General features: G+C 45.2%; 1 protein-coding gene across 1 annotated transcript in view; it reads right to left on the bottom strand.

Annotated features, from left to right (window-relative positions):
* The window catches only part of Fam20a (FAM20A golgi associated secretory pathway pseudokinase), a 60,960-nt gene that overhangs the window by 7,049 nt on the left and 40,578 nt on the right, over positions 1-13,333 (bottom strand). The window contains exons 2-10 of the mRNA XM_074045265.1: positions 11,741-11,925; positions 10,910-10,960; positions 9,240-9,318; positions 4,262-4,354; positions 3,447-3,562; positions 2,757-2,937; positions 1,636-1,745; positions 861-942; positions 246-305 (exon numbers count right to left, since the gene is read on the bottom strand). Of these exons, the coding sequence (XP_073901366.1) occupies positions 246-305; positions 861-942; positions 1,636-1,745; positions 2,757-2,937; positions 3,447-3,562; positions 4,262-4,354; positions 9,240-9,318; positions 10,910-10,960; positions 11,741-11,925 (957 nt within the window). The remainder of the gene's footprint in view (positions 1-245; positions 306-860; positions 943-1,635; positions 1,746-2,756; positions 2,938-3,446; positions 3,563-4,261; positions 4,355-9,239; positions 9,319-10,909; positions 10,961-11,740; positions 11,926-13,333) is intronic.

Here is a 13,333-nt window from a genome sequence, read left to right as displayed (position 1 = left end):
AAGTTGGCATTTGAAAGTTTTAAAAGATTAGCTCCTAATTCATTTTTTGCTGAAGGATGAGAAAGTGAGACCTTGCTGGGTAAAATTGGTAGCTGTAGTACGTAAGAATGAAGTTATTCACATCTTAACACCCACCCATCTCCTACAACTGTGAAATCCGATTAAGGCCTTCAGAGCTTGTTTGCAAGCAGGATGAAATGTCAGGGCTGTCACCTGCCCTCGTTACCCACCACATGAAAACTTACATGCAGCATTGGGAGAGAGGTGAGAGGATGGAGAGTTCATCATGGGAATGTCGTCCAAACCTAGGAAAAGGACAGGCTTCAGCACGCAGCATGTTTCTTGCTCCGATGGCGCTTTCTCTCTGCTCTACTTCAACCTTTTTTGAATCATTGCTTGGGGTTTTTACCGGGAACTGTGTCAGCTGCCTCTCCAGCCCTCTCAGCCAGGTCCTAGAAGCTTCTTGGTTTAAAACCAAGCAGTTCCTCCCTCCATCCCTCCCTCCTTCCTTCCCACCAGCCTGAGGATAAGCCTTGTTTCTGCCTCCAGGAGCATACCTACTAGTGAAAAATGGGCACCTCAGCCTACTTCACTAGAGGGCATAGAGTGCTCTTGGGCTGGAGGAGGCTTGCTACTAGTTAGCAGAGATCAAGAGAAGAAAGAGGGCTGGTGGAATGACTCAAGTGGTAAGGGTGCCTTCCTAGCAAGTGTGAAACCCTGAGTTCAAACCCCAGTACTGCCAAAAAAAACCAAAAACAAAAACAAATTTTATTTAAAAAAAGAAAAGTAGCAACTAGTGCAGGATGGCCTGTGGTGACCTCTAAGTTGCTGCACGAAGGAGCACAGGCTCAGACACTTACCCTCTGGCATTGTCGAGGTGAATAAGGAATCCATCCTCTCCAAATTTGGTGAACATTTCATAGTGGTGGCGGTCCATGTTTCCTATAAAGGAGGGGAGGGATCAGAGTTGAAGGTCAGCAGCTCCTAACCTGAGTTCTCATCAGGAATGGAGGCCTGTCAGCAGTCCATCTAGGAGTGTGTACATAGCATTTAGGGCTTTCACCCCTTCCTTAGCCCCAGTCCCTGGCCCAGGAATCTGATGAGTTGGGAATATGCCTTTGTGGCTCTTGTATATAATAATGTGAGTCTTTCTCAGCCCGGACACCCTTACTTTTCTAAAGGTGGTGACAGTGGGCCATCTGTCTGCTTTGATTAGATCTAAGAACATGTGGTGGCCACTTTTGTAACTGCTTTCCTCCTAACCTTTCCTGGTCCCTGGAAGGTAGAAATTCTGGGGCCTTGCCTTTGGCCCTCCCACTGCTACCTGCTTGTTCATTCTCACTTTTCTACCTGGTTTCCCCTCACTGGGTGATAGGAACATGCAACTTCAAATCTGATACCAACTCAGGCCTTGTGCAAAGGTGGTGTGCCTGCCTGACCAGTGATGACCCCCTTATTGTAGTTCTTTGATGAGAGGGAGCATATTAGCTTTGGTCTTCTTGGACCTCCACCACTCCTGAGGCTGTGGGAGGTGCAGGGCTATTCAGTCCTCATGATTCAGGCTATAACTTTTTGCCATGATCACAGGGATCTCAGAGCCCAGTTTGGCTAGGTGTCCTGAACACAGGGACCTACCTATCAGGAAGTCAAAGATGGCCATGTCAATGACGTTAAGCAGACGGTCACTGTTGTTGTATGGGTAGATCTGTTTCACTGTGTCACAGTAAAGGGGGTTGAGCTCCCACCTGAGGGTGAGAAGAAGTCCTGGGGCTGGAAAAGCCAAGATGGCAAGGTGTTGGGGGCCCTCCCCGCACCTTCCCACATTCCCACATCCCTTCTTCCCTTCCTCCCTTGGCCCTGCCCTGGGCTTGTGGCAGCTTTTCAGGAGGCCAGGAGGTAGCTGGGTACCTTCAATGGGACCCTAGGCAAGGACACATGGGAAGGGAGACTGCAGAGTCCATATGGTGAGAAGGTTCTGAGTCCTTCCGCTCTTCTAATGGCTAGGGTACTACATGCCAGAGCAGGCAGGGAAACTGGCACCTGTCCTTCATCTGCTTCCTCTGTCACTCTCACCAGGCCTCTTAGGATCCTTCTGCACCTTTCCCCCCTTTGTGGGCTGTCCTCTGTGATTTCTGTCATATGCTCCTCTGTGTACAGTGCACTCCAGACCCCTCAGCCTTCACAAAGTCCCTTAGGATCTTTCATGTCCTACAGAAAGTCTTCCTATTGGGGTTGTGGGGTTTGACAATGGGCCTATTCACTCAGCGAATGCTGACTACCTGCTATGGGCCTGGAAGCTGCTAGGCCTTAGGGATACAGCCAGGAGATCCTTGGCCTCATGAGTCTTGCTCAGGGCAACGGTGTCCCACTGCTCTTGTATGCTTCTTTGCCATATGACACTGTGTTTTCGTAATCTGGCCACTTCTCTGTCCACCCCACTAGACTGGGGAGATCATGTGTCCTCAGTTCTGTGTCCCCTAGCACACAGTAGGCTCTCTATGATAGCAAACACAAGCTAAAGGCAGAGAACAGATCCAGGCCAGCTGGTCCCAAGTTCTGTGTCCCCTAGCACACAGTAGGCTATGATAGCAAACACAAGCTAAAGGCAGAGAACAGATCCAGGCCAGCTGGTCCCAAGTTCAATATAAAATGGGGTGGAAGAGGATTGAAGCAGCTCTGGGGTCCAACTGTGGCCAATTTCAAGGACTTGACTGCAGGACTATGGGCATGGCATTGTGGCCAGAGGGCCTACTCACTCCTCTTTTCCTGCCAGCGTGTAGGAGCGGATCCAGGGGTTGGGCACAGACAGCCTGGGGGCCAAGTTGAGGGATGGCAGGAATGCGGAGAGGGAGCCCTCCAGCAGGTGCGGGTTCCCACAGACAGCGTACTCAGTCTTGCACATATATGGACACTTGGCAAAGAAGCACACGTTGCTGGCTGGAGGGTGGTGGAGGAAAGAAAAGAGAGGGACATGGAGGCTTATCACCCTCCTGCCCCAAGAAGTCCCTTAGGATGAGAATGGGAAACCCTTTCCTACCACCTTAGGAAAAGCCAGAAGAAGGAAACATTGCCATTTCCAGATGTAGGGAGGGCCTAGGGAATGCTACTCAACTGAGTGTCCAGTTTTCAAATGTCTCGGAGCATGGGATGCAGCCTTTTTGCCTCCTATCGTGTGACTAGAACATTCTTTGTTTCCTTGCTCGGGTAACCTCCAGTTCCAGGGAAGCAGCATTGCAGGTTCAGTGCCCACCCAGCTAGTCAGCATCTCACACCCAACCTTTCGTAGTCCACAGTTCATCTTGTGTCCGGCTCGAGCAGACCAGAGTGGGAGTGTATGATGACAAAATGCATGTGCAGGTGGTGGGGGTTCCAGTGCTGAATGACAGTGGAAACACTGCCTTACCATGGACTTAGGACCTATAATATGGCTCTGGCTAGTACTCTACCTGGAGAGACAAAGAAAACACTTTGCAGGATTTCATTCTTGGTGACCTCTAGAATTTCCTTGGTGACATTCACTAGCCTTCCCACTGTTGGCGGTACCCGTCGGAAGTCCAGAATCCTGAAAGAGAGGGAGCTCTGTTTGGATATGAGGTATGGCAACATCCCCTTAATAGGGGGCTGCAGAGGGCGTCTCTGGAACTGATGGTACCCACAGGGGTCTTGCAAAGCCCAGTCTGAAAGGGTGGAGAAGGAATTCTTATTCCACTGAGCTTCCTGGGCAAACCCTCCCACCATCTAAACTGTGTTTTTAGACAGTGTTAATCAGAGTGGGATGCACATAGGAGTTGCTGGGGATCTTGTTTGGATGCAGGTTTTGACACAGTGGATCTAGAGTGAGGCTGGGAGTCTGCATTTCTTGAAAACTCCAGGGTGGTGTTGGTGATGCGATGCACTGATCACACTTTAAGTAGCAATGACTGAGCAACAGGAGGGACCTGGAAGTCCAGGAGTGCACCTTCACCTTCTAACATCATCATCCTAAGACTTCTTGGGTAAAGGGGATCTGACGTCTTCTCGTTTTCAGATCAGGAAACTAGAACAAAGGATAATGTCATGCCCAAGGTGGCAATGTGAGCAGTGTGGCAGAGTTTGAAGGGAGGTGTTAGGTTTGAAGGCACCATCCTGAGTATAATATGATGAAAAGCCAGGAGGAACAAATGCTTGGAGGTCCCCCACTCCAACCTCAGGGTCTGTTCAGTGTCCCCTCTCAGGGGATTGGCCCTTGCAGCTGAGGCCATCTCCAGGGGGCCAGACTTACCTGTCCAGGTGGAAAGCTGCAATCTCAGCATTGTGTCTCTGAAAATCAATGAAATAGAAGAAGTCTGCAGGTGTCTCCTCGTCTCGCTGCTGTCTGGAAGGAAGGGAGGAATCACGCCCTGGACTCAGACTTCATGGGGAGCCTGAGAAATACGACCATCAAATATGCACTTTTCATAATGTGCTTAGCCAGCAGAATGACAAATCAGGAATGGGATGAGACGCTCTCGGCTAGGAGAAGACTTGTAAAGCAGGCTTCCTGCAAGACATTATCCCATAGGCACCACCAATACCAAGTTTCCTACTTTGGGGACAATGGCAGATTCTTTGAAAAGCCCAGCAGTTGTGAGGGAGGGAATACAGATATTTTTCTGCAGGTGTAGACAAAGGGCAGAGGAGTGATCAACAGAACCAGAGATAATGCTAACCAAAGGCTCAAGGATGAAGAACTTGGGAAAAGAAATTTCTAGAGAGGAGGTTTAGTACCAGTTGAAGTGAAGAACCTGAAAGGTCTGGGGTTTAGGACATTGGGAGAAACACCTGGGACCATCTGCTCAGAGAAACTCAGGTGGGTTATGAAAATGCACCCCACCAGAGAGTTGAGGGAGGCTGGTGTGGAGGATATTGATTTATAAACATTTAAAACTCACTAATGGATTCCTGAAAAGTGCCAGCCTGCCTGAGTGTGATGGGTGACTGGGTGTGAAGTTCAAGAATGTGCTTTGTAATTATTAAGGCATTGTGGGTTGACACCCAGCCTTCAGACTGACTTTGTCTTGATGCTAAGAAACACAAAAGAATGATGACCTTCCCATAATTTTATAATCCACTGTGTGAACTGTTATGAAAACTGCAAAAACAATGTAAGTGTAAAGAGATAGAACTCAGAAAGTCAAAATAACCAGCTTCCATACCTGGAATGGTAATGTGCACTTTGCCAGAAAAACACAAGCTAGTCCTGAAAACCACAGTGAGTCGCAGGTGCTGCCAAAAGCAGAGATTCTATTTCAGAGGTGCAGCTGTGTGTCCAGAACAGCCCTTCATGTGTAGGCTGACCCACTTCTCAGTAGCAAAACTGAATCCTGCACCACAACAGTGCCTGTCTCCATTCCTGTTTTCATTCCAGAATTCCATCCATAAGAACACATAATCTCTCAGATATCCTTTGGGATTTTCTAAAACATCATTTCTTCACTTCTGTATGGTATATGATAGATTTTAAATTTGAAAATAGTTTTTATTTTACATCAATGCTCACATCTTAAGGCACTCATATACTTATTGCACAATGTATTGTAAATACTACATTCAAAAGTATCACTTTTATGTTTAGACTGTATATGAGCCTGAGATAAATTTCTATTTTTCAGTTTTGATAAGGGACACTTTTTGCTTTAAATTACTTATAGAAAAAAAATGCATGCTTTTTTTTTTATAAAAAGAAATACATTTTAAATGATACTATAGCTGATTTTGGATTAAACTTTATAAAACATATGGCTTAAGAATAGGTGAGGTTGCTCTTATCACCGAATGGTGGGAACTGTTGCATTAAATTTTGGGGGGGAGAAGCTGGTTATTTTGAATAATTTCTGTATGTGTTTCTAATTGGGGTTTAGACGGCTTATGCTCCTTTATTTTCCTGGAAATGTCAATGCTGCAAATTCAAGTAGATTTTCCTTCCTGATACATGGAAAGTGAACGTGGGGCTCATCTGCTTACCATTAGCTTCCGGTTTTTAAAAATCAGAGGTGTCCTAATGTGTCATATAAGGCCTTTGCTCCAAGATTGCAATTTATGGACCTGGAGATTTGTGGTGAATTTGCAAATTTATCATGACATTTATGTTTCTCATTAATGTCTCGAGCAGCTACATGAGTGTTCCTTCCTTTGCCTCCCTCCGACCTGCACTTTCTTTTGAAAACGTATTAAGCATGCATGACTAACCGTGACGATGATTTAATGTTACACCAGCTGGTAGCTCTGGTGTTCAGCTGTGCCAGTGTCACATGTCTGCCATGTTACCCATGCTAATTGCCAGGTGTGCTCACTGCAGTAGCTCTCATTTAAGAGGAATGTAACTACTCAGGAGGCTGAAGCAAGAGGATCCCTTAAACCCAAGAGTTGGAGGCCAGCCCGTGCAACGTAGCATGACTCCATTTCTGGAGCTGGAGATCATCATATTACATCAAGTAAGCCAGATTCAGAAAGACAAAGGTCTCACGTTGTCTCTCATATGTGGAAGACAGACCCAAGAGACAAACTTATACATGAATACAAACATGATCATATATACATAGATATATAGAATATGCCTGTAATAGTGGGACTATTTGGGGGGACTAGGGGTGGAGAGAGGGAAAAGGAGAATGGTAGAGTGTGAATAATATCAAAATACTCTGCATCTGTATAGGAAGATGACATAATGAAAGACACTGAAAGCTGTTGATTAATAGAGGGTAGAGGGGAAGGGGAAGGGAGAGTAATACGATTAATCTGATTAAAGTACAGTGTAGTCATGGGTGAAATGCCACGGTGAAACCCCTTCAAACAATGAATATACACTTTAATAACGAAGGACAGGAATGTAAAACAGGTCCTGTTAGGTGGGGGGTGGGTACTAGTGGGCAGGAGGGTAAATGAAGAGGGTGAAGGAGGGTGAATATGGTTGATGTGCTTTATATACTTGTATGGAAATAGAGCAATGAAATCTGATGAAATTACTTTAAGTTGGAGAGGGGAAGGGGATGAGGGAAAATGATGGAGGGGATAAATCCAACCAATGTACATTGTAAGCACATATGGAAATGTGACAGTGAAAGCCCTTATACAACTAATATTCTAATAAAAATGTTGAAAAATAAAAGAACATTATTGATTGATTTAGTGCTCTGCATGACTGAATATGAGATTCCTTTTGAAGTTGTCCCTAGGAAAGGAAACTTTCTATATTCAAGTTCTTGTACAGTTTGTCAAATTTCTTTACTTGGTTGAGACAGATTCATTGACCTGGAATGATGTCATATGTGTTGACCTTTTTTTGCCTGATGGAACTGTTTAAAACAAGTTCTTGGTGGTGACAGGAGAGGGGAGTGGGGCAAGAATCTACTATTGGTTTAATATTGACCTGGAACTTGATTCCAGAGATGACCACCAATGTCAAAGATTTTTGGCAAGTGGAACCTGAGAGAGAAGGGGAAAGAGTTCTAAATTTACATTAATATAAGTAGACATTCAATTGTCTCCTATACATCTCTGACAAGTTATATATTTAAATTGAGCAAATACCTAGATTTTTGTATTTCCACATTGGACCAATGGTGGCTCTCCTTACATAGTAAGGTTCTCAAGTTTTCCTGGGCCCTAGAATCACCAGGGGTGTCCTCAGAGCAAGTCCATTGGACTCCATGAGAGTGGGACTTGGGTATCAGAGTTGTTTAAGGCTCCCCAAGGGACTCCAACATGCAGACGATCTACTCCAAACCTTTCCTTCAGAGAGTGCTTTTGTCTCTCAGGTCAGCTACTAAGGTTTCTATCAGTGCTCATTTCATTAGGGCCCCCACTAGAACCGGTGACAGGCCCATTCAATAGGCCTCTCTTTACTTGGCTGAAGGGATGGAATCGAAGTCAATCTTTGTGGACTCCACTGAAAGGCAGTACATTTTGGAGGAACATGTGACTTGGGTAATGAGATCTCCTCTTGGGCCCTGTATTAGGTAGCTTTCTTGTTGCTGTTATAGAATGCCTGACATAAAAAAACATAAAGATTGAAGGATTGATTTTGTTTCATGGTTTCAACTCATAGTCCTTGACTATGTTAATTCTGGACTCATTGTAAGGGAGAACATCATGGTGGTAGCAGCACATGGAGGAAGAGACTGCAAACTTAATGGTGGACAGGAACAGAGTGGGAGGCAGGAAGGAGCCAGAGCAAGATATGCCTTTCGGAAACATGTCGCCAGTGAACTACTTCCTACAACCGGCCCCACATTCTACAGCTCCACATGTTCCAATAGTCTATTCACATTTTGGATCCACCAATGGATTAAACTGTTCATTAGGTAAGAGCACTCATTAAATAGTTATCTCCAAATATACGCTCACAGACATACCCAGAGGTGTGCTTTACTAATCTCCTAGGTCTTTCTCAATCCAGTCAAGCTGACAATCAGGATTAACGACGACAGGGCCATTCTCTCTTAAGCATGCCAGCTCGAGGGGAAACATTGTACCGGGCTAAGGCACTGGGACTTTACTTCAGGAGATCCTGGCCTGTGGTCACAGATCCTTGGGGGACCAGAAACTCAGACACACTCCAAGCTCTGTCTATGGACTAGATACCTACCATTTCACCCATTTATATATACTATAAAGTTCAATGGTGTGCAAGCTACCATTGTTTTAAATAAAATATAAATTGATGTAAACATGCAATTGATTTCATAGTAGCCTTTCTTCATTGTCTAGTTTTTCAAAGTAAGTATTTGTAACGTAAAGGCATGTTAACTTTTTGATGTCAAGAAGAGGGTGCTAGCCCTGGAAGAAAGTGAGGATCTCCCATTATGATGGGAGAGAGTGAGCTTAGCAGTCCATTTGCCTGTGTGAGAATCTTGGGTTCACTATTTATAGCTAGGAGTTTGGTGAGTTGGCCTCTTGAAGTTTCAATGTCTTTACCTTAAAGTGGACATAATAATAGCACTTGGCTCACAAGGTTGTTGATTATCCAAAGACATAATTTATGTACAGTGTGCGGTATAGATGCTAGCAAGGGCCTCTAAAGACTAGCTCTTACTATTTTTTTGGTCACTGTTTTTAATGGTCATTACCATCATCAAAAATAGTTACATATTTGGAGCGAAAGTCCAAATGGAGCCTCCAAATGAGTTGTGTGAAGATGTCAGGTCACTTTTATTACCTTTTGCTCAAAGCTCCCCCAGGGCTGCCACAATGGACATAGCACAGAAGAAGGCTTCACTTACCTCATGGGTTTGAACATGGCCTTCCCAAAGTCCGAGAATCTCAGCACCAGCTTCAGGTGGACCCCACTGGGCTTCACAACTGTGAAGGGTAGAATGGTGGTGTCTAAGCTCAAGGTGGGGGACTCTGTTCATCCCATAAACCCACCCCCTTTCTCTTATTTAATAACTGTAGTGGCTACGATTTGCTTTCTGAAGCCTGCAGGGCAAACTCCATGGTGTTGGGGTGTGGGGTGGGGTCCAGGGGCTCAATGTAGTGTTCTGCCAGTTTGGAAGAAGGGCAAATAGCACCAGGTCCCCCAGATCAATGCTACTGAAAATCCCAAAGAATGTTCTCCTAAGAAGGACCATGCCTTTCCTCTTTGTGTGTCAACTGCAGCTTTGTGGATTCCAATCATCTGTTATAGTAGCTTATCTATATCTCTTCCTATTCGAGGTCCTATACCTGGGACTAGGGTTTGGCAAATTTGTAAACCCAAGGTGCAATGAGTATGGTCCCCCGCCACCCACTGCTCCCAGTGCTGGGGTGGAGCCTGGGACCTTGCACATACTAAGCAAGCACTCTACCCCTGAGTTTCATTGCCAGCCCTTGGGTGTTTTTTGAGGCTCCCTATGCAGCCAAGATGGCCTTGAACTCATAGTCCTGGCTCTGCCTCCAAGTGCTGGGATTACAGATGTGCACTACCACACCTGGCAGGTTCTGTTTCTTAAGACATTGCTTCCTGGGCACTTCACTTGCTTCACTCTGTCCCAGCCCTGCCGTAAGCCCCATGATGGTTGCACAAAGTCTCACTCACTGTGTTCTGTAGGACGGCAAGGGGCAGGTACTTAAGTAAAGGCTGGGAAGCCTGGGGCAATATAAACTTTTACCACTGACACATCATGTCGCATGTAGACACTTTTTTTCTTTGTTTTTGAGAGAGGATCTCATTATGTAGCCCAAGCTGGCCTTGAACTCTTGATCCTCCTGCTTCTGCCTCCCGAGTGCTGGGATTATAGCTGTGTACCACCATGCACATGTAGAAATTTTTGACCCATGTTCAGCACATCTAGTCAATGAACAAGGCTACTCACAGCTGGAGGTAACGCGGAATCAGCTCACGGCACCTGCAGGTGGAAGCTCTGCCGCCCTTATTCTCACTTTTTTTGATTTTACAAATCATTTACCCCAGTGGGTCTCAATCTTGGCTGCATCAGAATCATTCGGGGCATTTAAAAAATGCTGGCCTGGGCTTCCCCGTCTACAATTGAACCCAAACCCCTGAAGGTTCAGGAAACAGCATTTTCTCAAACTCCCCAAGTGATTCTAACATGTTGTCAGGTAAGGAACCACTGGCTTGTGCAGTTGCCTCTTAAATCTTAAATTGCACTTTAGTCGTTTGAGGATTTGTTAACATTCAAATTCTGATTCAGAAAACCAGAGTGGAGACTAAACTTGGTGTATCTAACAAGCTCCCCAGTGATGTCAGATGATGCTTTGTCCTGGACCTCATTTTGATATGTAGTATTCTATGCAGAGTTCCTCTCAAATGCCTTTGCTTTTTGTGAGTGGGTGGTGAGAAGTGTTGAGTTCTCGAAGATTAGGCAGGGGGAGCCCTCACTGGAGTGGATGAAGGGGTTCCCATGGCCATGACAGAGAGGAGACTGAATGGAGCTGAGGTCCAGTCACTTACTCTGGGTGCAGTCACAGGCCCCCAGCAAGGCTTTCTCGTCCTGACTGTAATCTGTGAAGAAGAACGGTAATGAAACTTTCCACCAGGCTCATGGAAGAGCTAACCACATAGGAGCCCTGAACTCTGGTTTAGAGCCTCCAGCAGTCAGTGATGTAGCCTGAGGATCTTAGCCTTGACCATCAGAAGGGGATTTCCCAGAGCCCAGGGAGTTACAGTCTCCCACCCTGCTCTATTCCAGGCCCCAGGCTCTATAGTCCTTCAGAGGATACTCAACCACTCCTGGTTGGGAGACCCAGTCTAGTTTTGTCTCTGCTAATAATTTCCTGTGTCACATGGACTGTCATAGTGCTTGAGGGCACAGAGCTGGGGTCAGTAGGCCTGTGTTTCAATCCCAGTGACAGCAATGGATGCTTGGCCAGGTTATTTAACTTTGTTTTCCTAGCTGTAAAATGGTAGCGATAATGTCCATGACATAAGGTCACTGTATAAAGGAAACACTCAGTACACAGTAGCAATTGCCTTTCTTTAAGCATATAGAACTCCTCCTTAGAGAACTGGGGGCATGGCTCAAATGGTAGAGTGCCTGCCCAGTAAGCATGAGTTTAAACCCAAGTATTGCCAGAGCACCTCCTTAGGCCTCCATTATGGGGTTGTAATGAGAGTAAAGTTATATGATGTCTTTCAAAATGAAAGTTGTTTTTTCTTATTAACCTACCTAATCATGTGTTAGTGACAACCCTTTAATGTTCCTCACTGGAGTCTTGCCTGAGATGGCCTATGCCAACCTCTCTGGGATTTCTCAGTTTGTTCTGCCTGTTCCCTGAATCTCACCAGCACTGATGGTAGGAAAGTGCCTCATGTCACGTAGGAGCTTGCTGACAACAGGGCTGGACCGGGAGTATAGCCCATGGCGGTTGATCCCCAGATGGAACTGGACCCAGCTGGCTTCTGGTTGGAGCTGCAGAGGGGGTTCCAGGGAAGTGAGGTTCAACTGTTCTCTGAACATCTTGTGTCGTCTGAAAGAGCCGGAAGATGGTTTTGTTTTAAATTATAGGGACAAGGATGCATAGACATGCCAAAGCAATGTGTCCAGATGCTCCATTCATTCTTTCATTCATTCAATCAGTGTACTGACACCTAATATGACAGGCTTTATGCTTTGCTTAGGATACCACGGGGAGAAAAACATCCCCTGGTTCCTCCGTGCCCTCAGAGAACTTACAATCTAGTGAGAGAAATAGGGGAAGGGTTGCATAATGCATACAGATGCAAATACACAAATACTGACCTACAAACCATGGCAAATCCTATGAAGGAAAACGTAGATTGCTAAGAGTAGTATTAGGGGATCTCAGGGAGAGATCCTGGAACCTTTTGTGCACTTTCCCATTAGAGGGCCCTTAAGTGGGGCTGGAAACTGTTAGATTAATCAAAATGTCATCAAGGAAAAGAAACATTAATTAGTCATTTCCTGATTATCTTTCTTGCTATCCTCTTCTGCAAGGAAAAAAGAAAAAAATAGAAAACAATGGTGTTGCCATATAGAATCTTAGAGTCAGTTTTGGAGACAGGATGTTTATCTATGAAATAAGAACAAAATAGAATAACCCCCATCTAAATAACACATTGGAGGCCACCACTTCAAGATGTTCATTCTAGGAGCACAAAAATATTCAGCCTACAACAACATGCATTTTAATTCTCCACTCCTAGATCATCTGGAGAGAACATTTACTTAGCACACAAACAATTGCTCTGAATAGCTATTGATTTTTGTTCTTTTATCAACGGGTGAAGATATTTCTCCTGGAAAAGACAGTTCTGTTTTCAGACAGTCAGCTACTCTTGACCAGAGTTTCTAGTTAAAGAGTTTCTAGTTCCTTTTTTGGAACCGTATATTAGAGTACTTCTTCACCAAGTTGGCAATGGAACCAAGAGTCACCTCTGAGATACCTGTCTATGCTTTCCCTACTTGTACCATAACTCCCAAATTGGAAGTCGAGAATCAAAGGAGCCACCAGTATCTTTTATTTTTATGAGGTTAATTTACCTAAGTGTTCAAGATACTCAGAGGAGGCAGTGACAAATTGTTCCTATCAGGCTTTGAGCTGTTAGGGATAGGTGACCCTGGTGATCTGGGACCCAGTTACCTGCCACTTTTTGCCCCAGTTCTTTGTGGCTTGTGTGTTACACACCATGTGATAGATTGTCCTTTCTACCTTCTGGATCCAGTCATTGCTCTGACACTACGCAAAGGGATTTGGCTTCAACATTCCAGCTTCAGTTAGACTTCTCACTGAACTCACTCTGACCCAAGAGTCAGCCTTTCAGTAGCTGGACTTGGTTTCTTTGGGAATCAGAGTCCAGTAACTAGATTTCAACTTATTGAGGCAGGATGCAGATTTCCTGAGCGTTTGGTAATAA

The sequence above is a fragment of the Castor canadensis genome, chromosome 11, assembly GCF_047511655.1.
Source record: "Castor canadensis chromosome 11, mCasCan1.hap1v2, whole genome shotgun sequence".
In the NCBI taxonomy this organism is placed as follows: domain Eukaryota; kingdom Metazoa; phylum Chordata; class Mammalia; order Rodentia; family Castoridae; genus Castor; species Castor canadensis.
This window is presented reverse-complemented; position numbering and strand designations above follow the sequence as displayed.